General features: G+C 49.2%; 1 protein-coding gene across 1 annotated transcript in view; it reads left to right on the top strand.

Annotated features, from left to right (window-relative positions):
- SMARCC1 (SWI/SNF related BAF chromatin remodeling complex subunit C1) overlaps positions 1-23,784 on the top strand; it is a 48,666-nt gene that overhangs the window by 10,333 nt on the left and 14,549 nt on the right. Inside the window, 16 exon segments of the mRNA XM_085540746.1 lie at positions 451-520; positions 1,415-1,484; positions 2,496-2,571; positions 5,016-5,141; positions 5,786-5,904; positions 7,036-7,160; positions 7,690-7,749; positions 8,385-8,422; positions 9,333-9,454; positions 11,488-11,559; positions 13,970-14,083; positions 14,914-15,067; positions 15,719-15,832; positions 16,262-16,321; positions 19,149-19,407; positions 19,977-20,138. Of these exon segments, the coding sequence (XP_085396872.1) occupies positions 451-520; positions 1,415-1,484; positions 2,496-2,571; positions 5,016-5,141; positions 5,786-5,904; positions 7,036-7,160; positions 7,690-7,749; positions 8,385-8,422; positions 9,333-9,454; positions 11,488-11,559; positions 13,970-14,083; positions 14,914-15,067; positions 15,719-15,832; positions 16,262-16,321; positions 19,149-19,407; positions 19,977-20,138 (1,741 nt within the window).

The raw sequence follows: 23,784 nt of genomic DNA, 5'->3' as shown, positions 1-23,784 counted from the left end.
CATTGTGTGACATTCACCTCTTGTTGCTTCTTACATGCAAATTGTTGGAAACCTTCAAGAATAGAAAGTCTGCTCATGTTGAGCATTGATCACTGAATTGTGTAGCATTATTGTTGTTTCTGATATATTTCCTTCGTGTTACACAGTTGGTGTGTTCAAAAGATTATAAGTTTTTGTCTCTTAATATACAGACATCCTTTCTAAGGATGTCCTCCTATTCATGGCAGCCATATGAAGTTCCTGTTAGTGCTTAAATTGTAGTATTCAGAAATTTGCTTAAAATAATTGCTTTTTTCTAGCACTTCAATTAGAGGTTGTGTTCTTTGTAGCTGCAGTGAGTCTTCAGTGTTTCTGGGTTGCATGGGATACGGGGTTAAAAGGAAACAATTGGTATTTGGGGGAATGAGGTTGTTGCTCACTTGATGTCTTTTCCCTCCATCTTTCCCACAGGGAACAGTAACTGAGGAGAAATCAAAGGCCACCCACCACGTGTATCCAAGTCCTACCTCAATGGATGATGGTAAAGATGCTTTCCTATTTGGAAGTGGAAATAATGTTGTAACAAAATTCTTTTGGCACCTATAGGAGATTTCACACAGGCACTGAATGATCTTAACCTGCTCCTGGGATCTCCTGTAAAGCAATTTTAGGATTAAAACTCCAGATAGAATTGCTGTGCTCTGCTTCTAACCACCAGGTTTAACACAGCGTCACAGAATGGCCTGGGTTGGAAGGGACCCCAGGGATCACGAAGCTCCAACCTCCAGCAGGCAGGGCCACCAAACTCCCCATTTCATAGCAGCCCAGGCTGCCCAGGGCCCCATCCAACCTGGCCAAAAAGAGCTCTGATGTATTTCTATGTTAAACAGCAGGTCCTTGCTGGTGCTCTGCCATTGCCAACTGTTCCTGGTATGCCCTGGCATCCCAGCTCCACTAGATGGAAGTATTCACTTCCACATTGGGATGACGGAGGACCCTTTGTCTATTGGTGCTTTTCTGTGTGTTCTGTGCTTCCTGGAATACATGTCTAGCCACAGGTTTGCGTTGCTGTAACCACTGCTCCAGGGTCTGGGCAAGGGTTGCATGTGTTTCAGGCTCTGTTAGTCAGCAGTGGGTTGGGGTATGGATGTGTACAGCCAGGGAGGGAAAGGCAATCACTGTTTGCATTAAGATGATTTTCCTAATGTAATAGCTGTGATTTATACAAGCTGAGCACATGAATGTTTATGCATGACAGCAAAGTGATTGCAGGCAACTGTATCGTTGTTGTGGGTCAGGACACTGTAATTTCACTGCGGTATACTTAATCAGAGATAACTGCAGTGGCTTTCCTATGCTTGACTGTAGCAAAGCAGAATAGTGTGCTATCTACTTTGCAGTCTGAATCTGATCCAGATCTCTTTTCCCTTTGCAGATGAATGGTTGAGACCCGTGATGAAAAAAGACAAGCAGGTGCTGGTGCACTGGGGCTTCTTTCCAGACAGGTAAATCAAGGGGGGGAGGAAAGCACACCTCAAGTCTCAAGTTAGTTAAAAACAAAGGGCTGCTTAGAACTTGCCATTAGGTCAGTCCGTGTCCTCAGACAAGCAGGTCCTTCAGCTTACCAAGTTTGGCCTTTCCTGATAGCCATGCTCTGCCCTTAGTGCTGTCAGTAGTGAACCTGCATGGAGGATGTCCCAGCTGTGCAGCTGCTCTCATCTCTTGTTGTGCAGAGCAGTGGGCACGGATGTGTTCTCCTGTGTCCTACACATGTTTCAGCAGGAGAGAGCAAGCAATGTCATGCTTAAGCATCTTTCTTTGTACTGGTGAACTGTTAAATATTTCTCTATCATATGACCAAGGGTGTGTGCGCTGTATAGGTGTGTCTCTAAAGAGGTTTATAAATACCAGTATAAGCATAAAAAAGCTGCTGCACACATATTTTCTGAAGGATGGCTTTTCCAGCTGCTCAGTGCCTGAGGGGTCACCAGGGAGTTTGGTCTTGAGTGCAGTTTCTTAATATTAGCTATCAGATTTATGAGGGGAATAAGTGCCTTAATAATGACTGGGTTGTGCAGCTGTAGGGATTGGAGAAGGGGATGCATTCGTTTTTCTCCTAAGAGTGTGGGTATCTCTTACTTTAAATCCTTAAGAGACAATTAACTTACTAAGAGTGTTTGCACGAGTGACTCCACGTGAGCTGCAGCCCTGACTCCAGAGGCTAAATGTGCACTTCCAAGCAGGAGGAAGCATTGCTGAGATGGGATCTGGGATCAGAAAGTGAACAATGTGCCCTGATGCCTCAGCACCCCCCTTCTCAGAGTGCCTTGTTCCCACAGCAGGAGCCAATGATGGCTCCTTTGTTTGCCTTTCATTGAGTGGAAAATAATTCACCGTTCCATCCCAGCGGTGTGATTTGCAGATGTCAGAGTTGCTGAATAAATATTCCTGCTGGTGATCTCTGTGGATGAGCAGCCCAGGGGACCAATTTTGTTTTCTCTGCCTCTTCTCATTAGCTACGACACTTGGGTTCACGCCAACGAAATAGATGCTGAAATTGAGGATCCTCCGATTCCTGAAAAGCCGTGGAAGGTGAGTCTGCCTGGAAGAGCTTCCCAGAGTCGCTGTATTGGTAGAACCCATCTGTGGGTGTGACTGGTAGATGTTTTAATGTGCTGCTGCTATCAGTGGCTGTATTTCCATATGTATGGAAAAAGAAAGTGCTGTTTCTAGAGCTGTAATGAAAACACCCAACATACTTCTTTGGTCTGAGGGGGCACTGTGAGGAAACGCCCCTTGTGGGCCATGAGGGCAGATGAATGCATCCCTCATAGTGCTAAAATGACCATCTTCGTTCTGGCCTGACTTGCAGGGTTTTGTGTTAAAGGTATTTCCTTCCTCTGCTGCTGAGATGGAGCTGTCTCTGGGAGGAGCTCTGACTGCTCGTTACTGGGGTGTAATTCGTTGAGGAGTGGGGATGGGGATGATACCATATCTATGTGACGTTCTTCTGAAGGATGCTGCGATAGAAGAGAACCCTCCAGTTGGGGGCCCAAGGTTGCTTCACATGTAGTACAGGATTGAAAGCACTTCTTTGTGTGTCCAGAAAGTTCATACATGGAAGTGACCAGAAGGAGTAGGAGGTGGATCATTTGGAAAGGGGCTTCTTTAGGAAACAAACCTCTGGTGCAAATAGAGCCTTGTTGTTGTGGCAACTTTATTTGTAGTAGTTTCAGGTACTGGCAGCAGAGCGGGGCTGGATGGGCTCCCCGTGCCCTCATCCCACCCTGCTGGTTTCCCTTGGCTCAGCACTGCTGGCAATGCTGCCTCTTTCTCCTGTTGGTTCTTGCTGTGACCGAGTGTGCCACGAGCCCTGGTACTGCTGCAGGCAGCACAGCTGTGGGCACGCAGCTGTCCCGGGAGTGAGAGCCCGAATGGGAACCTCTGAGATGACAGCAGCTGCTTCAAGAGCCCCTGAGGGCCACAGCTCACATTGCTCTGCAGCAGTGTTTGCTTAATGGGCAGCTCTGCTCGTAGCTGACATCGCAGGGATGGAAGAAGTCATTCTGATTTGCTTCACTGCTAGAGGACAATACAAAGCAGTCACAAACAGCAGTAAATACTACTTAGCGTCCTATTATTGGACTTACTCTTTTATGCATCACATGCAGTGTTGTTCTGTATCCGTGCTGTTAATGTGAATAGCAGAGTTAGGAAAGGGCAGCTCAGGTCAGAAAATAACTCCATGTGATGCCTGTTCAGACACTCCCTATTCCAAACTGCTGCTTGTAAGTAAATGGGACTTAAGCTTTTTGTGTATAAATCAATCTGTGTCATACTTGGTGGATTCTGAGAGGAATTTTGGTGTCTGAAGTGTGCTTTTAATGCAGAGCCATTGCCCCAGCAGTGAGAGCTGACCTCACACTTGAGATGACTTAAAATGACAGAGGAGCAGACATGGCATTCAGCAGCCTTACAGCACGTCCAGCCTGTATAGCATGGCCTCATGGAACTGTCACTTCATATGTATAAAAGTCCTGTGAGATGTGTAACTTCAGATCCTAATAGCAAGGTCCGTTGACAAGAGACTACTTGCAAAAAGCACCATGTCAGTATGTTCCTAGAACCATCATAGAATGAAAGGCTGCCTTGGGTTGGAAGGGACATCAAGGATCACCAAGGTCCAACCCCCTGCTGCAGGCAGGGCTGCAAGCACTGCATCAGGTATTGGATTAGACTGTCCAGGGCTCCATCCAGCCTGGCCTTCAACACCTCCATGGATGGATGGGGCATCCACAGCCCCTCTGGGCAGCTGTTCCAGCACCTCCCCACTCTGTCTGTGGAAAAACTTCTCCCTGACAACTAATCTAAATCTTCTCTGGTTTAAAACCTTTCCCCATTGTCTTGTCACTATTTATGCTTGCAAAAAGTTGGTTTCCCTCCTTCTCATAACCTCCCTTTAAATACTGGCAGGCTGCACTGAGCTCACCCCGCAGCCTTCCCTTCTCTTCTCCATGCTGAACAAGCCCAGCTCCCTCAGCCTGTCTTTGTCGTGGAGGTGCTGCAGCCTCTGAGCATCTTTGTGGCCTCCTCTGGACCCTCTCCAACAGCTCCCTGTCTTTCCTGTATTGGTGGCCCCAGCTCTGGACGCAGCACTGCAGATGGGGCCTCCCAAGGGCAGAGCAGAGAGGGACGATCCTTTCCCTGTCCCTGCTGGCCACCCCTCTGCTGATGGAGCCCAGGGTCCTATTTACTTTCCAAGCTCCAAGCGCACACTGCTGGCTCACGGTCAGTTTTTCACCCTCAGGACCCCCAGGTCCTTCTCAGCTGGGCTGCTCTCAAGGAGCTCTTCTCGCAGTCTGTGTCTGTGACTCCTCAGACCCATGCGTAACACCTTGCACTTTGCTGTGTCGATCCTCGTTAGGTTCACATGGGCCCACCTTTGGAGTTTGTTAAGGTCCCTCTGCATGGCATCCCTTCGTTCTGCTGTATCAACCGCACCACTCAGCCTGGCGTCCCTCATTTCTGTTCTTTAGGTTCATGCCAAGTGGATTTTGGACACAGATATATTCAACGAATGGATGAATGAAGAGGATTATGAGGTGGATGAGAACAGGAAATCTGTGAGTTTTCGACAGAGAATCTCCATGAAGAATGAAGAGGTAGGTGGCTCTCAGCTCCCTGCGTGACCTGGTGGTGCGTTAATATTCCCTCTCTCTGCAAAAGCCACTGCAATTCAATCAAGCTGGATGCATTCAGGCACCTGTGGTAGTACAGCTTAGTTTGGATTCCCCCTGATGTGCCATTTATCCAAAACTATTGTTCCCTTTTATTATTCCTATGTCCCTTCCCAAAGGTGACAATAGAAGTGACTTTGTACTTTCTTTAAATGAAAGCAGGGGTGCGTTGGACAGCATCCATTCATTTCCACATACCCTCATTTCATGTTCTTCCCGATGCTGATTGTTTGATAGAGCTCCTAGAGCGTTCATTTAACCTTGAGGTCAGGAGAACCTTCCTGACGGATAGAGTACATTGAATGTATCATGTATTAGCTGCTGAGTCCTGCTCGAGGCGCACAGTTACGTAGGCAGCTCCTGCAATATCCAGGGGATGGCTATAAAAAAACTTACATTATTTCACCTTGACAAACGTGTGTTTGGAAAGCATTCCGGAGCTGAGGATGGCCTTCACTGCAATGCTGCTTTCAGCTCCTTTGTTGTAAGGTGTAATAAGGAAGACTAGCCTGCAGCATTTCAATAACTGTGGTACTGGGGATGAGCTGACGCCTTCGTTTCTCTTGCAGCCTGTGCGCAGTCCTGAGAGGAGGGACAGGAAAGCAGCAGCCAGCACACGGAAGAGGAAGCATTCTCCTTCTCCACCCCCCACTCCTGTGGAGTCAAGAAAAAAGTCAGGGAAGAAAGGGTGAGTGTCTCCTTCAGGGAGGCTGGGGCTGATGTTCTTGAAGCTGTGCCTATGGGCAGCCCTGTCTGAGGTTGCTTTTCACACCTGGGGTCAGGGTAGAATCATTGTCTCTAGGCCAGGTTTGTGCTGGTCATTTCTTCGCTCCTGTGTGGAAGTGCATTGCCTGTGGGTGGAGGAGAATCTGTGCAGGTCCTGATGTTGTCTTCCTCAGCAGCAGGTCGTGGTGCTGCACTGACTGCAGAACTTAAGGAAAACTTTCTCAGGTGCTTCTAAAGTAGCTCAAGCAGTGCTACTCGTGTATGTTCTGAAGGGGAGCCACTGGGATCACTGTGTTTAATTGGATGTGGCTCTGGGCAGTCTGGGCTGCTGGTTGGCAACCCTGCACAGAGCAGGGGGTTGAGATGAGATGAGCATTGTGGGCCTGTGCAACCCAGGCCGTTCTGTGGTTAAAAATGCAGAGCTGCTTTAGCAGTGCTGTGGGGCTCTTAAAACATGAAGTGACAGACAGTGCTGGAAGTCTGCAGTCTGAGATGAGATGGTCAGATAAAGGACTGATCCTTGCTGGTTTTTCCCTGATGTGAAGTCTGGGTTAACTTCTGTAAGCTGGGGCCTGGGTGATTCTACCTTTGTTCCCAGCGGGACTTTCTTTGGGTGTGGAAATGACCATAAAGGCAGCTTGTTCCTTAGATGAGGCAGCAGGCCTTGCAATGGTCTGTTGCCTCTTGTGTTCCGTGCAGCAAATGTCCTTATTGCAGCTTGGAAAAGGAGGAGTGGAGGCAAAGCGCTGCTGCCCCAAATCTCATGGGCACGGAGGTGCTGCTGGGAGTCAGGGTTAGACAGCAGTGTCCTGCAGTCCAGATTCAATGGCAAAAGACCATCCTTTATATGAAACCAAGAGACGGTTCTGAATCGTTAGGCTGCAAAAATGACTCTCTGGTGCCCTTCTAAATGATTGTAGTAATGCACAGGTCCTGGTTTTTGTTAACTCCACAAGCACCGCCTCCTACTGCGCTGTTCTCCCTGAAGAGTTTTAAGCCAGCCCTTTAATCTGCTGTCTGCTGAAGGAGAACATCAAGGTGAATGCATCTGACAGTTGCAGCTGTCGGAGGGTTTGTGTATGATCTCTTTCAGACAAGCAACCATATACGGGAAAAGGAGGGGGCAGAAGGAGGAAGATGAGCAAGAAGATCTTACGAAGGACATGGAGGATCCCACACCGGTTCCTAACATAGAAGAAGTGGTGCTTCCCAAAAATGGTAAATTACAAATAAAAGGCAGGATTTGGATGGTAAAGCAATTGCTTCAACTGTAGAGAGGAAATATACACGTGTTGTCAGATGTCTGGACTGCAGTGTCAGGGACCCGAGCCTTCCATATGGAATTAGTGGAAGCTCTGCTGACATGCCCAGTGCGAGCAGAAGTGTCCATTTATGCAATAGGTGTTAAGTAAGGAGAGGTCAGAAATGAAATTCAGCACCGCAGCATTTTGGGTGTAGCACAGTTTGAGTTTGGACTGCAGGGAGGAATTGTTCCGTGCTGTGCAGGTGGGAAGAGCACAGCACTCAGTGCCTGCATAGAGGCAGCATTGTGTTCCAGCGTGGAGTCAGACAGGAGCCAAATAAATGGTCTCTTGTGTTCAGACTATGCCGACCAGATGAACTCTTCTGAACTGCAAAGACCCGACCAACAGAACAGTTTATTGATAAGATAGCAAAGCTTGCTAGACGTTGATAATTGTATTTTGTCTGATGATTTCTCATTAGAGCTGCAATCTTTGTTTTGCAGTGAACCCAAAGAAAGACAGTGAGAACACGCCTGTGAAAGGAGGAACAGTGGCAGACCTTGGTAAAGCACGCAGGGACAACACACCCTTCTTCCAGTAAAGCCATGTTTGCAGGGCAACAGGAGGAGAGTATTGAACTCTCAGTTTTGGAAGGGATCTCTGACTCTAATGTCTGAGTTAATTCAGTTTCCATACATATTCCATTTGCAATGTGCTCTTCCTTTTGAGGCTGATCCCTTGTAGGCAGTGTTTGCTCTTTTGGGAAGTGACATCTCAGCTCTTCTTTGGTAGGTGGTTTTTTTTTTACTAGGAGTTAAGCTGAACTGCAGGTTCCCTGAGCTTTGCTAGCACTCTGGTATAAGAGATAGAAACTGGTGTCCCATGTCCTATTATACAAGGCTACATCTGGGGCACTGGGCCAGGCAGTAATTAATTATGGATTCCAAAGTGTGGAAAAATTCTAATTATCCTTCCTCTTTATCCCTGCTCTGATGTGCTTCTTTGTCTGGGACCATTGAGTGCCTGCATAAAGATGAGATTGTCTTAATGATGCGTGCTCTGCTTTGCTTTCCTCCTCGCCTCCCTCGCCAAACAAAAGCAATAGTCTTCCCAGTGAAGCAGTTGCAGGGGTGGGAAGGGCTGTGTAAGTAGTCAGGTGCACATTATTTGTTTAATTCCAAGTGCTTTTACCTTTCAGATGAACAGGATGAGGAGACAGTGGCGACTGGAGGAAAGGTAACTGCAGTGATTCCATCCTGAGCTTGGTGGAAACAAATCTTCATCGTGGCAGACTTACCCTGTAGTGTTTTTCAAGTGAGATTTAAGACCACATTGGTCACTGGTGGGAACAGATGTAAAGTGTTTGCAGAGGAACATCTTCTAGATGTGGGTTTTTCAAAGCTTGTGGGTGTTTTCCTTTAGATTTCAGTGCTAAACGCAGACCTTCGATGTGTTTCAGGCTGGTAAGCACCTGGGTACAAACACATGCACAGATGACCAAACAGCTATTAGGCAAGTTCTGTGCTTCATGCTGGGGAAACCAGCTCACAAAGAGCGACTGCGCTCCTCAGTATGGGAAATACCCTTTTGTTAGGTGCAGTTCCTTAATCCCAGGGTGTAGAGTAACCCAGAAATGTGGAACTCATGCAGCAAGTATTCTGTGTTAGGGTGGGAGATGTTGCTTTTATTTTCTCTCCTAAGCACTTGTTGGTTTGGGGTTGGCTCTTGAAATTTGAGCTTGATATCTCTTCACAAGGCAGAATTATTGAAGACCAGCCTTAAGACTGACCAGTGTGAGCTTATCCAAGCAAAAATGTCAGTGTCACCACTTGGTGTCTGCAGAGCTGTCTGTACCCTGCAAGTGTCACCCAGTAAAATGAGAAGTAATGGCTCTGATTTCCATCCATACTCTTGAGGAGTGAGGGAGGGAAGAGTGGCAAGAAGTACAAGTCATCTTAACAGAGTATTGCCAAGTGTGTTCTTGAGGTCTGACAACAGCTCTGAGCAGCTTTGTGCTTCCTTTATTCTTTTATGGATGCACTTTCCCGCATCCCCGAGGCTCTCCCCACTGAAAGCATTTGTTAGGGGCTGTCTCATGTCTTGCTGCTTGCAGCTTCCTCACCACTGTGTTCCTTCCATGACACAGGAGGATGAAGATCCTAACAAAGGTGACCAGAGTCGATCGATCGATCCAGGAGAAGACAATGTCACAGAACAAACCAACCACATCATCATTCCCAGCTACGCATCTTGGTTTGACTACAACTGGTAAGTAAGTGAATGGCATCTGGGGATCTGAGAGCTGAAAGAATTGGCTTCAGTTTGGGTATAGTTCACATGTGTGGGCTCATCTTTTCCACCTGTAAATCTTCCTGAGCTGAGGTTTGTGGGATTTGATACAGCCGTTCTTACAGCTGGAGCTTGTGGTGGATAACTTCTTGCAGCAGTGACTTAGGATGGGGGCTGTACTGTTAGCATAAAGATAGCTGGAGGCTGAACTGAACTGTGTGGCCTTGAACTTACTTGCTTAGTAAGTTCAGGACTTAGTAAGACTTGCTTAGTCTGTGTGTGCACTCATAGCTTGAGCTGACCTAAACCCTCATGAGCAGAGCCGTCCTTCACCTTGTTCCTTTGCTCTCTCCCACTTGGAGGTGCTCCTGGAAGCAGAAAAGCCAAGGAACACACAGTGTGAGCCTATAGGGGCTCTAGTTGCTTTCTGAGCAGGGAATCTTGATGTGCCCTATTGCAGTGCAGGGTGAAAGGCTCCATGAACCTTGGAGTAAATGGATGACTCCCTTTGTGGCTATGGGGCCTGCTGTAGGTCAGGACAGGCAGCTCTGAGGCTGTGAGCATGGGTATGTCTGTGTGGTCTCTGTGCTTTGGTTCCTTTGGGGTGCCTCTCCTGTTACTGTTACCTGCTTCTTGCAGGTGTGTTTGTGTTCATAGCAGCAGCAGGAGCTGTAATGATGCTCCTGGGAGCTGCCTCAGCTCATGAAGCACAGCTACAGGACTCACACAGAAGGTCCAAAGAAACAGAATGAGCTCCTTGGCTCAGGTGTGGCTGTGCTGACCCTGTGAAAGGGGACCTCAGAGCATCTCTGTGAGGAGGAAGGGGAATGATGTGAAAAAGGCTTTGGTTTGAGATTCTCCAAATCAGGAGTGACCTGCAGATGGAGCCGACTCGGGTTGGAGGCTGAAATAACAGCACAGCTGTGAGGCTGACGTGTTTCTGCCCCTCAGCTCTGCTCCCATCCGGAGAGGTTCCTGCAGTCCTGGAGAGCAGCAGAACTCAGCTGTGGCCGCTGCTGTTGTGCCAGAAGGGCACTTTTGGCTCGTGTCAGTGCATGCACAGACTGCTGCAGCCCTCCCACACTGCAAACACTGCTTCTGGTTTGAAGCAAACGGAAGAATAATTCTACCCTACTTGTCCTGAAGTGCATTACAAGCTGCTGTTTCAGGGCATTCATTGCTGGAATTAAATTTGTAGTAAACAGATACAATTGATTTGATGCTCAATTCAGTTTCAGTGTAATCTGTTCTGCTTTGGGTGATTTCAGTGCAAGAACTGAATGACTTTCATGCTGTAGAACCTGAGCTGTTGGTGAATGACGCTCTTTGAGCTGGATGGGCAGCAGGATGTGCTGGCACTGAAGGACAGCTGCATGTTTGGCTGGGAACTGAGCAGATGTGAGGGGAGAGCATTTGTTTTAATAACAACAATAATCATAATCACGTGTGCTTCCTCTGGAAGGAGCTATTGCTAAAGGGCCACTGCAGTTAATGTGAATTTGGATGAAGCGTGTGGCATTCTAGGAGTTACTCCCATGGATTTAATGGAAATCATTTCTCCATTTCTGACCCCTTGTAAAATGGGATTCTTTGGCATTACAAAGCTCTCCTCCTTCAGTGCTGGGGGTTGAATCCCACATCCCTCATGGTTTTATTGTTAAGATTATAAATCAGGGTGGTACAATTGAGGTCCGTATGGGCTGAGTGCTCACCTTGTGATTTTACTTTGCTGTTGGGACCCTCACATGTCACATGTACCATGGGGTACACAAACATTCTTGTTAACTGCAGCTGCTGTGGTGACTCTTCATGGCCAAATGCCCTTATTTCTGCTGAAAATAAACCATCCTATCTTCTATGGCTGTACCAAATTGAAGGCTCCTGCTGGAATGCTCGGGTTTCCAAGAGAGGCCCTTGCAGTCAGTGTGCACTCAACAGCTGTTGGAAGGTGTGCGGAGATCTCTGTGCATTGAGTTAGGATTTGCCATCTGAGCTGTCTGTTTTCCTTCCAGCATCCATGTGATTGAGCGCCGTGCCCTTCCGGAGTTCTTCAATGGAAAAAACAAGTCCAAGACTCCTGAAATGTAAGTACAGCCTGAGTAGGTGTAAGTACAGCCCAGGCTGCCCAGAGCCACATCCAGCCTGGCCTTGAATGCCTGCAGGGATGGGGCATCCACAGCCTCCTTGGGCAGCCTGTTCCAGTGCGTCACCACCCCCTGGAGGAAAAACATACGGTACTGTGGAGCCTTAACGATCCCCATAATTCTCTTCCCTTTCCCATAACACACTGTTTTTGAGACATGAAAGCTGTGTGTGAGCCCTGCTCACCACATTGGCTGTAAGATACAGTGTCAGACCGTGGAATGGATTTTCCACACTATCTGTATTGATGTCATGGTTCCTTGAGCAGCCGATGGGTGATTCTGAGAGCAGGTGAGGGCTGGAGTGTAAATGCTGGGTAGTGTGATTAGAGTCAGAGAGCTGGAGCTGAGCACTGCTAAAGGGAAACACTTGTTTGTGTAGCTGTTCCAATCCCTCTCGTGAATGTAGTTCCTAATGTGCTTCTGACATCTGGGTGGAGCTCTTGGTTAAATCTAAGATCAGACTGGATCTGTCTCATCTCCCTGTGGGATCTGCACAGGACTTATACATTTCTCATCCCAAGTGTAAGCAGGGCTGTTTAACCAGCTTTACAGAAGCTGTTATGGAACAATGGGAACAGCACAGTGCCAGCTGAATGCTGTTTGTCTGTGCATGGGATGACTCTCCTCCACTCTGGCTTGGTGAGGTAAGGAGGTGAGCCAGTGGTTTTGCATCCAGTGCCTGCCCTGGTGATCTGCTGCATTGCCGTTAGGAGCAGCACAGAATCACAGAATGTCCCGGGTTGAAGGGACCTCAGGGATCATGTAGTTCCAACCCCCTACCTGGCAGGGCCACCAAACATACACCTTTACTAAATCAGGTTGCCCAGGGCCCCGTCCAACCTGGTCTTGAACACCTCCAAGGACGGGGCATCCACAACCTCCCTGGGCAGCCTGTCCCAGGGCCTAACCACTCTCCTAGTGAAGAAGCACAGCTCGCCTTCCCTGCGTGTTTTGTTCCAACAGCAAGCAGTTACTTAGAGCAGTCCCCGAAGGCGACTGATTGGAGGCAGGCAGTCGGCATCAGGCTCTGGAGCAGTGTGGTATCTCTTAAAGCTGTAAACCCACAACCTGAGACCTCACCAAAGAAATCAGGTTGGAACTCCTTTGTGTGCTTGTTGACTTGGACAAAGGATCTGCACTCACTGTGAGACCCCACTGCCCAAGGAGTTCTGCTGACTGCCCGTTCTTATTGGGCTGCTGATTTGTCTGTTGAGACAAATGTGAAGAATCATTTTCCCCTCAACCTGGTTACAGAGCAGCAGCTGGATGCAGAGATGTGGCTTTGCACCGATACAGCCGTCATGTGGAATCTCATGCTTCCTTGCTCAGTTGGCAACAAAACATCACTGCTAGTTCCCTCTTCATAAATAAAGCACATTAGGGACTCCCCTTCTCCCAGACCCTGCATTATCTTATTGCTATTTAGGGGGTTGCAGGAGCCGCATGCGATCTTGGCTTTGTGCTTTCCTTTTAATGAAATAACCCTCCTTCCGAATGGAAATGCCTGGCCTGCAGCTTGGTTCTGAGGCCAAACAAAGCTGTGTTTGCAGAGCCCACACAGGTTCATCCTTCTGACAGCAGCCCCTGGGGCACGGTTCTGTCTCAAAAGGGATTTTAGCTAAATACAAGTTGACTTCATCTTTCTTGCTGATAACAAGTCGCAGCTAATGGGTTGTGTCACTGTAGAAAACAGGCTCACTCCAGGATAAATGCTAGGGATATTTCTGGCTTAGGCTCCTTTCTCCACTTGGTGATGTGACCTTCACTAGTCAGTACTGAGCTTGTTGTGCAGCCAGGAGCATGGGGAGGTGCAGCTCTCCAAGCTGCTGACACCCCACATCTCTCCAGGAGTGGTCAGAAGTATATGAATATCCTGAATATCCCTCAGTGGAAGAGGGCCCCATCCCTGGAGGTGTTCAAGGCCAGCTTCGATGGATGGCCCTGCACAGCCTGGCCTAGTGTTAGATATGGAGGTTGGTGTTTGCATAGCATCCTGCCTGTGTTTGTTTGCAGATTTGCTTTTGTTCAGTGTAAGGAACAGAGATAGCAAGTGGTGTTATGGTAGTTCTTACTGTGAGCACCTGGTATGAGGAAGGATCAGTACGTTGCAGAAACACATTGAAGAAGGCTCAGCAGTGTTTATGGGGCAGGAATGGGCTGAATCCCACAGCTTGCTCACTCAGACTGCTCTGAAGCATGGGGCAGCTCCTGCTTCAGCCCTTCCCAGCTCAGTGCATGGGGAGTGCTGGACCAGTAATAAAGTTGTTAGGAGAAGATGAATCCTAAAAGACATAATAAACTCCGTTAGGCATCAGCATACAATGTGAGCTGTGTCCCACCTGTCTTCCAGATACCTGGCTTACCGCAACTTCATGATCGACACCTATCGCCTGAACCCACAGGAGTACCTGACCAGCACCGCCTGCAGGAGGAACCTGACGGGAGATGTGTGTGCTGTCATGAGGTGAGGGAACATCCATCTTTCAGCCAGTGCTTGCATTAGAAGAAAAGGAAATAGCGCGGCTTTGGTAATGGAAATGCTCTGGTAGGCAGGATAGGTGTGGGTAGCGGAATCAATTGAGTTTGAAGAGGCCATTTAAGGTCATCTAGTCCAGCTCCCCTGCACTGAACAGGGGCACTACAGCTGGCTCAGGTTGCTCAGAGCCCATTCAGCCTGGCCCATCCATCCAGTAGCCATTGTGCTGTCACTTTAGCAGTCTGTTCGGCCTCTTCTTGTACCCAGAGTATGTTATACTGTCCTTTATTTATGGAGTTCTGGGAGCTCAGTGAACCTACAGAGTTGGGGTCTTAACCTTTAGTGTCTGCTCTTTATTAAGCATGTGGAGTTCATTTCAGAGTTCCTGGGTCTGCAGTTCAGTTTGGTTGGTTTGCTCTGTTTCACCAGATTTAAGTTGTGAGGTGCAGCAGAGCCCTGAAATCTCAGAACTTACTGATGGTAGATCCAATATGAACAGCTACAGGTGGGTGAGAGAAGAAAGAAAGGGGTTGTGCAGCCCTCACATTGGTATGATGTCTGCAGATGGCTCCACATATGCAGCCTGAGCTTTACTTCATCTTTAAATAGATTTCCTGTTGTTCTGTTACCATGCTATATGTTAGGTATCATGCTGGAGAGGTAATCAAGTCCACACAGTATGTCATATTTATTGCTCTTGTGATCAGTGAAGGTCTGTAGGAGGTGATGAGCCAATCTGATCCAAAACCAACCATTCCTTGGCTGTCTTTGCAGTCTTGCTTTGTTTCTTAAGATGTGGGTTTGTCCTGTTGTTTCAGAGTGCACGCTTTTCTGGAGCAGTGGGGTCTCATCAACTACCAGGTGGACCCGGAGAGTCGCCCCATGGCCATGGGCCCTCCTCCCACCCCTCACTTCAACGTGCTGGCCGATACGCCCTCCGGCCTCATGCCTCTGCACATCCGTACCCCACAGGTGAGCCCTGCAGGGGGTGGGAGGTGGCAGCTCTGGTCAGTGTCGTGCAGGAGAGTCTGCACATGTTGCTCATGGAAGGTGTTCATGAGTTCAGAATGGGTCAGTTGAGTCATATCGTATCATATCATAGACTGGCCTGGGCTGAAAAGGCCCACAGTGCTCATCCCATTCCAACCCCCTGCTGTGTGCAGGGTCAGCAACCAGCAGCCCAGGCTGCCCAGAGCCACATCCAGCCTGGCCTTGAATGCCTGCAGGGATGGGGCATCCACAGCCTCCTTGGGCAACCTGTGCCAGTGCGTCACCACCCTCTGGGTGTAAAACTTCCTCCTAAGATCCAACCTCAACCTCCCCTGTCTCAGTTTAACACCATTCCCCCTTGTCCTATCACTGCCCACCCTCACAAAAAGCCATTCCCTCTCCTGTTTATAGGCTCCTTTCAAGTACTGGAAGGCTGCAGTGAGGTCTCCGTGGAGCCTCCTCTCCTGAATCAGCCCTGCACTGTGTGCAGCTGATGCTGTGTAAAGACATCTCCATAACTCATCGTGTTGAGCTGTTTTGTTGGTTCTGTGTTGTGCTCAACCTTTGTCTGAAAACTTGGGGGATCCCTTTCAGCTCCTGACGCTCCATCCTTCCTTTCATGTTTGCTCACAGATCCCAGCTGCTCAGCAGATGCTGAGTTTTCCTGAGAAGAACAAAGAGAAACCCACTGACCTGCAGAACTTTGGGCTGCGCACAGACATTTACTCAAAAAAGACCTTAGCAAAGGTAAGTACGTTTGGATTTCTGTTCCCCTGTGGCTTCTATTAAGTGGGTTCTATCAGTTGTCCTCCTCCAGATGACAGTGAAATGACTCGTTACTCTCAGATTCCCACTTCAGTTCTCACTGGAGGACACTGAGATGCCTCGCTGTGTTTATGTTGGGTAAACAGTTTTGAAGGAGAGGACCACGTGCCTGTCCCAAACTACTCAGTGCTGTCAGTCTACAGACACTGAATTCGTGTTATCCTTATTTGATATTTTAATTGAATGCTTCAAAGTCAGCCAGGTGTCAAATAATTCAGTACAGAACCATGAATCTTTCAGCAGAAATCTTGAGTACAGAACTCGGGATCTGTCAGCAAAGTGCAACGTCTGGCACTTGGGCTGGAGGAATCCCAGTCATGAATACAATTGTGTTTTCCTCATCTTTTATAGAGTAAAGGTGCCAGTGCTGGAAGAGAATGGACGGAGCAGGAGACGCTGCTGCTGTTAGAAGTAAGTTCCTGGGGGAAAATGGAAGGCCAGGAGACAAAACCATGTAGGATTTTATACAGTAAGGAAAATGGACACGGAGGTTTAGTGGGTTCTTTTGAAGTCGGGGCAGATGGCAACAACATCCTTTTTGCTGCAGTTCTGAGACCCGGCAGACGTAGCTGGAGGGATGGGTGGTGGAGCTGTGTATGCACGAGGCTGCCTGCTGCTGCTGTGCCTTTGGAGCTGGTAAAAGGCTGGGGCTCTCCCTTGAAGCTGTATCTCTTTCTTTGTCCATCATCTCTACTGCTGCTACACAGATAGAGTGGAAGCATCTTGTACTGAGGGGACATTGTGTTCTTTAAGGTTCACTTCTATCTGATTGTAGCTACAGCCCAGGCATTAAATGTTTAGATATGTTTGCACAGAGTCGAGAGCAGGTCTTGCAATGCAGGGAGGTCTTTGCATTGAGCAGCAGTTAGCAGCACACTGTGCCCTTCAAGGAATGGTTTATCTGCATGTAAGAACATGGAGAAGTTCTCTTGATCTTTCCAGGCTCTCCAATAAGCCATAACATGTTACAGGGAGCTGCAAACAGCCGCTCTGGAAGTTGAATTATTTAACACGCAGATTGTTTTCCTGTGCTCTGCCTCTTAATAAAGGAAGCTTTTAATTTGGTAGCCCTTGCATCCAGCACGTTAATTCATTCCAGGTGTGGCTGTCAGTCTGCACACTGCTCCATTGGGCCTGGGGAAGGACTTTGCTTATGGGGGAGAACAGTGAGGATGTGCTGTTCTGGCAGGGCTTATCTCGACGTGCTGCCTTCTTTTACTCCTGTTCCTGATAGGAAATGCTGGTGCCTCACACACAGCAAGCAGCCACCTCATGAAGTAATCCAGGCAGCATATTCATTTTTCTTTTAGGAAAACAAACAAAGCCTTGAGATTGCAAATGTATTTAATGCGAGTTTCAATTATTAATGTTCCTCATTCTTTGTGGATTTAACCTATGAATTAATCAGTACAGAGAGAATATCAGTTCAAGCGTAAGTAATGCAGCTGTAACGAGGCAGCTCGGTCCAATTAAATCCTCGGGGCGGCTTTGGGCAAATATCTGTGTGGTGCAGTTCCAAAGAGCAAATGGTACCTAAAATAGTCATCTAAGATGATGCCCATCCTTCCTCCTGTTGGCTGAGCAATGGGAGGGGTTGGCTTTCCCTGCCTGCCCCACTGCTCTGCCCCTCCGTGGTGTTCCAGAGCTCTCAGCTATTCCTAATAGGACTACAGAAATCTACCAGGGAGCGAAGGAGAATGAGTAGAAACCTTTCACGTGGCTGCAGGACGCAGCACTCGGTCTGATGTGCTGAGTGGCTGCAGTGGGGATGTGATGACACGTGGTGGGATGGATTTAGGGAATGTGTGATGCTGAATGTGGGGTAAATGCTTCCCCACGAGTCTGACCCAGTGAATTGAGCGGTGTCACATTGCTTTAAACACTGCAGCAAGGGAGGCAGGAGGCTGGGGGAGCAGATCCTGAGCAGCTTGGGATCCTCAGTTCCAGAGGAGCTTGTCTGAACCAGATCCTTCTTTTGCTGAGCTTTTAAAGCCCCTCCTCTCATCTGCCCTGTGGGCTGCAAGGTCCTGTGCTGTTCTTTCCCCCCAGCTCAGCTCAGCTGGAGCACAGCTTCCCTGGGCAGGGGTGGCCCATCTCACCTCGGCACTGAGTTGCCTGCTATGCTGGGCATGGTGGTGATGGGCTGACCCAGACGTGGTGACCTCAGAGGGCTGTTCTTACCTTAACCAGTCTGTGCTCCTGCTCACTTAGGGAAGCTCAGATGTCATGGGGAGGTTGGTGGAGAGGGAGGGCTCTGTCTGCTGCACTACATCCTTCATGCAGACGTGTGCCTGAGAAGCCCACAGCTGCCAGGATTATCACAGGGATCCTCCATGATCTCATGATGTAACACTTAGTAGTTCCAATGTGGCTCTTCCCTTGCCCTGAATTACTGCTGGGACACCCAGCTGTTTGCTGTGAGGAGATGCACAAACAGCTGCCCTTTATTTCTGTTGTACTGCTCAGTGTAAGTAAAAACCAAGTAGGCTTCCAAGCCAGTTACACTGAACTGGAAACAGAGGTGAGACCCAATGAACAGGCTGATGGATGATGGATGCCCCATCCCTGCAGGCATTCCAGGCCAGGCTGGATGTGGCTCTGGGCAGCCTGGGCTGCTGCTTGCTGACCCTGCACACAGCAGGGGATTGGAGCTGGATGAGCATTGTAGGCCTTTGCAACCCAGGCCATGCTGTGATCCTGTGATTTTCCTTTTTTCCTGGTGTATTGGTCTGCTGCTCTTTCATTTTCCTACCATCTGCTGAATGGAGGGGTTGGACTTTGCCATCACATTCAGAACACATCTGTGAAATAAATACAGTTTCTGCCCCAAAGAGCTCAGTGCATTAAGGCACAGATGAGTGCCCTCAAGGGGAGCTCTTATGGGAATTAAACAGCATTTGGTGAGGCTTGGCAGGAGAAGAGGCAAACTTTGGTTCTGCGTAAAGAGGGGAAACGCAGCCTGTGCGGATGTCAGAAGTAAATCCCAAATCCTCTGGTATTTCTTGCAATACAGTGACAGCATAAACCTGTGTGGTGGTCTGTGTAGGGTCTCACTGAGGTCCCAGTGAGATGAGCTCTCTAGAGGAGCTTTGCTATGAGAAGAATTAGGGTTTAAACAGTTGTTGCATTCCATCTTCTGTTCCATCACCGAAATAACCAGCACCGCACAAGGTGCCGTGGTGGTGTTTTATCCCAGGTCAGTGAATGTTCGTTCCATGATGATCTCCATCTCTCACAGGCCTTGGAGATGTACAAGGACGACTGGAACAAGGTCTCAGAGCACGTTGGCAGCCGCACCCAGGATGAGTGTATCCTCCATTTTCTGCGGCTCCCCATTGAGGATCCCTACCTGGAGAACTCGGATGCGTCCCTCGGCCCCCTGGCCTACCAGCCTGTGCCCTTCAGCCAGTCTGGCAACCCCGTGATGAGCACTGTTGCTTTCCTGGCGTCGGTGGTGGACCCCCGTGTGGCATCGGCAGCAGCAAAGGCTGCCTTAGGTAAGAGCTCACCCCAACGGTTGTTTACCCTTTCTCTGCATCTGAGTTCCTAGATGTTCTTAGTATGGTGGGATGTTTCAGGTCTGACAGCCAGCAATGTATTTTGGTGCCCTGGAACTTGGTTTATAGACAGGTCGGAATAACTTACAGAGTTCCCCTTCTGTGCTCACTGCCCAGTGGTGCTTTGCAGGCGCTGCCCTGGGCTTGTGGTGGCTCTGGTTGCTGTTGGCTGCCTGTGTGTAAATGCACGATGCTCAACCTCCATTTTCCCACTGTTGAAACTCTCAGCCACAGCTGGACCCCTGAGAACCTCAATGAGAAAGGAGCTCAGGCTTTGTGCCCTTATTTTCATACATAAAAACAAATGGATGTCATTGGAAAGAGTCTCTTGTACCACACTGGAGAGGCAAAATCAGGCACTGAGCGCAAAAAGAAGGAACATACTCTCTCAAATACATCTTTGTGAGCTCATTTTGATGCCAGGCTTTACCTGCGTGCTGATCTGAGATGGTGACCTTTCATTTTCCCTTAATGACCCACAATGTAACATCGTGGCTAATTGTTCACAGAGGAGTTCTCCCGTGTCAGAGAGGAGGTGCCCCTGGAGCTGGTGGAAGCCCACGTGAAGAAAGTGCAGGAAGCAGCACGTGCCTCGGGGAAGGTGGATCCCACCTACGGGCTGGAGAGCAGCTGCATTGCTGGGACAGGGCCGGACGAGCCAGAAAAGATGGGTGAGCATCTGAATGCAGAGGGAGATGCACACAGCTGTGCTGGGCCCTTCATCTGCCTCCTGATAGACTGTAGGCCCACCTGCAGCAGGAGGTGGGTGTTGGTAGGGAGCAGTGTATAGGATGGGTCGTTCCTCTGGTGCTTGCTGCAGGATTACAGCTGGTGGGATGTAGGTTATATGACTTTAGGAAAGTGGGCAGTGATAGGACAAGGGGGAATGATGTTAAACTGAGACAGGGGAGGTTTAGGTTGGATCTGAGGAGGAAGTTTTTCCCCCAGAGGGTGGTGACGCACTGAACAGGTTGCCCAAGGAGGCTGTGGGTGCCCCATCCCTGCAGGCATTCAAGGCCAGGCTGGATGTGGCTCTGGGCAGCCTGGGCTGCTGGTTGGTGACCCTGCACACAGCAGGGGGTTGGAGCTGGATGAGCACTGTGGGCCTTTGCAACACGGGCCATGCTGTGATTCTATGATTATTGGCTCCTGATGATGAGTTAATGAACTCAGCACCACCTTTAGTTCTAGCAGTTTGTTTCCCTGCTGTGGACTAATGGAAGTTTTCTTGCTTGGGATGTGCATGAGAGTTAAATGGGCAGAAGTAGCAGAGCAGAAGATTTCATGCCAGTCCTGTGGGCACTGGAGCAGTTGGACAGTGCTGCCTTTCTAGCATTGTGGTTAAGACACATCAGGCTGAGTTTTGCTGGCTCTTTTTGGACCAGCTGAACCTGTTGTTTCTCAGACACCTCAGCTCTGCATTGGTTCTCCTTATGGCTGTAAAGTGGAAGAGAGCAGATGTAGACCAGATATGAGAAAGAAATGAGGAGTAAAGAACTGGTGAGGGTGGTGAGACACTGGCACAGGTTGCCCAGTGAGGCTGTGATGCTTCTCCCTGGAAGCACCCAAGGCCAGATGAAGCTGTGAGCAGCCTGGTCTGCTGGGAGGTGTCCCTGCCTACAGCAGGGGGTTGGGACTATATGATTTAAGGGTCCCTTCCAGTCCAAACCGTTCTATGATTGTACAGCAGTAAGGTGAGCATGGAGGGCAACTTTTGCTTCAGAATTTACCTTAAGGACTTCTATCACGAGTTCCTTGAGCCTTCATTCTCTGTCCTGCAGCACAGTTGTGGCAGTTGACCATATCCACATCACTGGTAGAGTTGCTGGTCTGGCAGCCCTTCCTTTAGGAGAACATGCCCGCAGTTTGCAGACAGAACTACTGAGATGCTTGTCATGTAATGTGTGGAGCTGGAGAGCAGCTGCCCATAACACGATTACTTCTGAATGAGCTGCAGTGAGTTGTATAAGTAATACTGCCCTGTTACGGCTAATGCGATTTGTGTTGGGCTGTGACTAATGGCATAAATTAGGACAAGAGCAGATGGCTCTCCCTGGGGGAGCTGCTCAGCAGTGGTGAAGTGGGTCACTGCCATCAGCACCTCCAGCTCAGCTGTGGGTCGTGCTTTAGGGCTGTGTTGGGTGCCCTGGGCTGGGCTGCAGCTGTGCTTTGGTGGCCAGACCCAAAGTGGTGCATCTCAGTGTCAACACGGAGAGCTGAAGATGCCCACCATGGCTTCTGTGCTGTAATTAGAGCTCGTCCGTTGGTGTATTTTAGAAGTAAGGCTCTTAGTGTTGGTGAATTATTGGCACTGCAGAGTGCAAAAGGGGAAGGCAGCGCTGGAGCGGCTCCCGGAGGCACTGCTGATATCCAGGAACACGGGCTGTTAAGTCCTCGATGTTGGAATCTCTAAGTAGTGGGTCCTTTCAGATGGGTACTGTAAAGCACAGCAGTCAAGAGAGGCTTCCCAGGGCTGTGGGTTGTATCTGTGATGGGGGATGCTTCTGTTGTCATGAAAATGAACCAGAGAGAATCACCAAAGGAGGCCGGCTCTGCAGGCTGACGGAGCTGCAGAGCAGTGTGCAGCACACCCCTGTGCTCAGCCATCCTCCCACATCTCTGAGCCTTCCTAATAACTTTCCAGAGCTGATTGACTGTGCTGCCTCCATATACGTGTGCCAAATTGGGCACTGGGGAGTCTGAAATGCCCGTGGTGGAGGCAGCTGTGTGTGGATCCAGGCCTTATCTAGCAGCTATTTCCCTGCCGCTGTTTCCCTGGTGGTGTATGGATGCTGTGGAGGAACGGAGCTCTGATTTACTGCTCCACTGCAACTGTAAGCATCATAAGTGATGGTGAAATGGAACACTTTGCAGACAGTCTTGTAACGTATAGTAGAAAAGCCAAACACAGGTTTGGAGGAGAAGCTCTTTTACCTCCATTTCAGCAGGATGATTTCTCAGGGGTTCCCCAGGCTGTGCTTTAACTCCCAAGCATTGAAAACCCTGCTGAAAGGGGCAGCTTCCCTCCCCACAGCTGGAGCCCCAGGGCTCAGTGCAGCTCCTGCTATGGGGTAAGGAGCAGCTCTCCTTTCTGTTCTCCCACCCTGCAGGTTTCACATTGCAAAACCTCTGAGTGGTGTCAGAGCATCGTGGGTGTCTGTATGAAGGACTGCAGGGTCTTTCTCATTGAAGTCCAGTCTTCCCCTTTTGTGTTAGGAGCATGCCAGGCTGGATGGGGTCCTGAGCAGCCAGAACTGGTGGGTGGCAGCTCTGAGATGGCAGAGGGGTGCGCTGGAAGGTCCCTTCCAACCAAACCATTCTGTAGCCAACTCTATGGCTGGCTCCATGGCCAACTCTATGGCTGACTCCATGGCCAACTCTATGGCTGACTCCATGGCCAACTCTATGGCTGACTCCATGGCCAGCTGTCTGACTCTTGCAGTGTGTTTGCCTTGGCACATGTCCTGTGGCAGCAGTCACTAGCAATAGCTGCCAGGATCTGCAAGTCAAAAATGAGTACGTGGTGAAACTCACCTCGGCTCCTGTAGAACTGAGCAGTGAATATCCGAGTAGGGGTTGGCCATGCAGCCACACAGCACAACCCACATGGATGTCCCTGGGTGCAGCAGGGCATCACGCATCACCATCCACTGCTTTTCCTTACCCTCAGACTGGGAACTTTGCTGTGTGCTGTAAGCAGAACGCAGAATCCCTCACCCCCAGGATGGAGGTTGGAACAGAAGGGGGGAATTTGGTGCTATCAAACAGACCTGATCTGGGCTTTTGGGTCAAGCAAGAAAGCTGGTGTCCCATAGGACTTGCTTTGAGGTGTGTCCCTTTCCACCATGAATTGAGTCTTGGTGGCAGATGGGTCAGATTAGTCAGTTTATCTTCTCCCCAAATAAGCCAAGAGGGGAAGCGTCATCTCAGCCAGAGATTTCAATATGTTTTGCTTACACTTTGTTTAATGATTTTCTTATATACATTCTTACTCCACTAAGAACCTATACAGAACTATTGCTGCCGAAGGAAAGCATTCGGTGCCTCTTGTTTTGCTTCAGTGGAGCATGGGGGAATTAGCAGTAAAAGAGGGATTACAGAGAACAGCCCCCTCCACCAGCTGGTGTCTTCAGATGGCTAAGCAAGCTCCCTCCTTAACGCCTCTGTACATGGGATTGCACTGGGGTGTCTGTTCTGGCAGCTGTGGGATCCTGGATGAGGAGCACGAGGCTGTGCTGAAGTTGTCCTCCTGTCTGTTGTTATGGAACAGTTGGGGTTGTTTGGCCTTTAGAACAATTCCTGTGCAAAGCATTGGGA

This window comes from Coturnix japonica, chromosome 2 (genome assembly GCF_054131305.1).
Source record: "Coturnix japonica strain WE chromosome 2, WE-NBRP24, whole genome shotgun sequence".
Classification (NCBI taxonomy): Eukaryota; Metazoa; Chordata; class Aves; order Galliformes; family Phasianidae; genus Coturnix; species Coturnix japonica.
The sequence above is the reverse complement of the archived record's forward strand: the minus strand, read 5'-3'. Positions and strand labels throughout refer to the sequence as shown.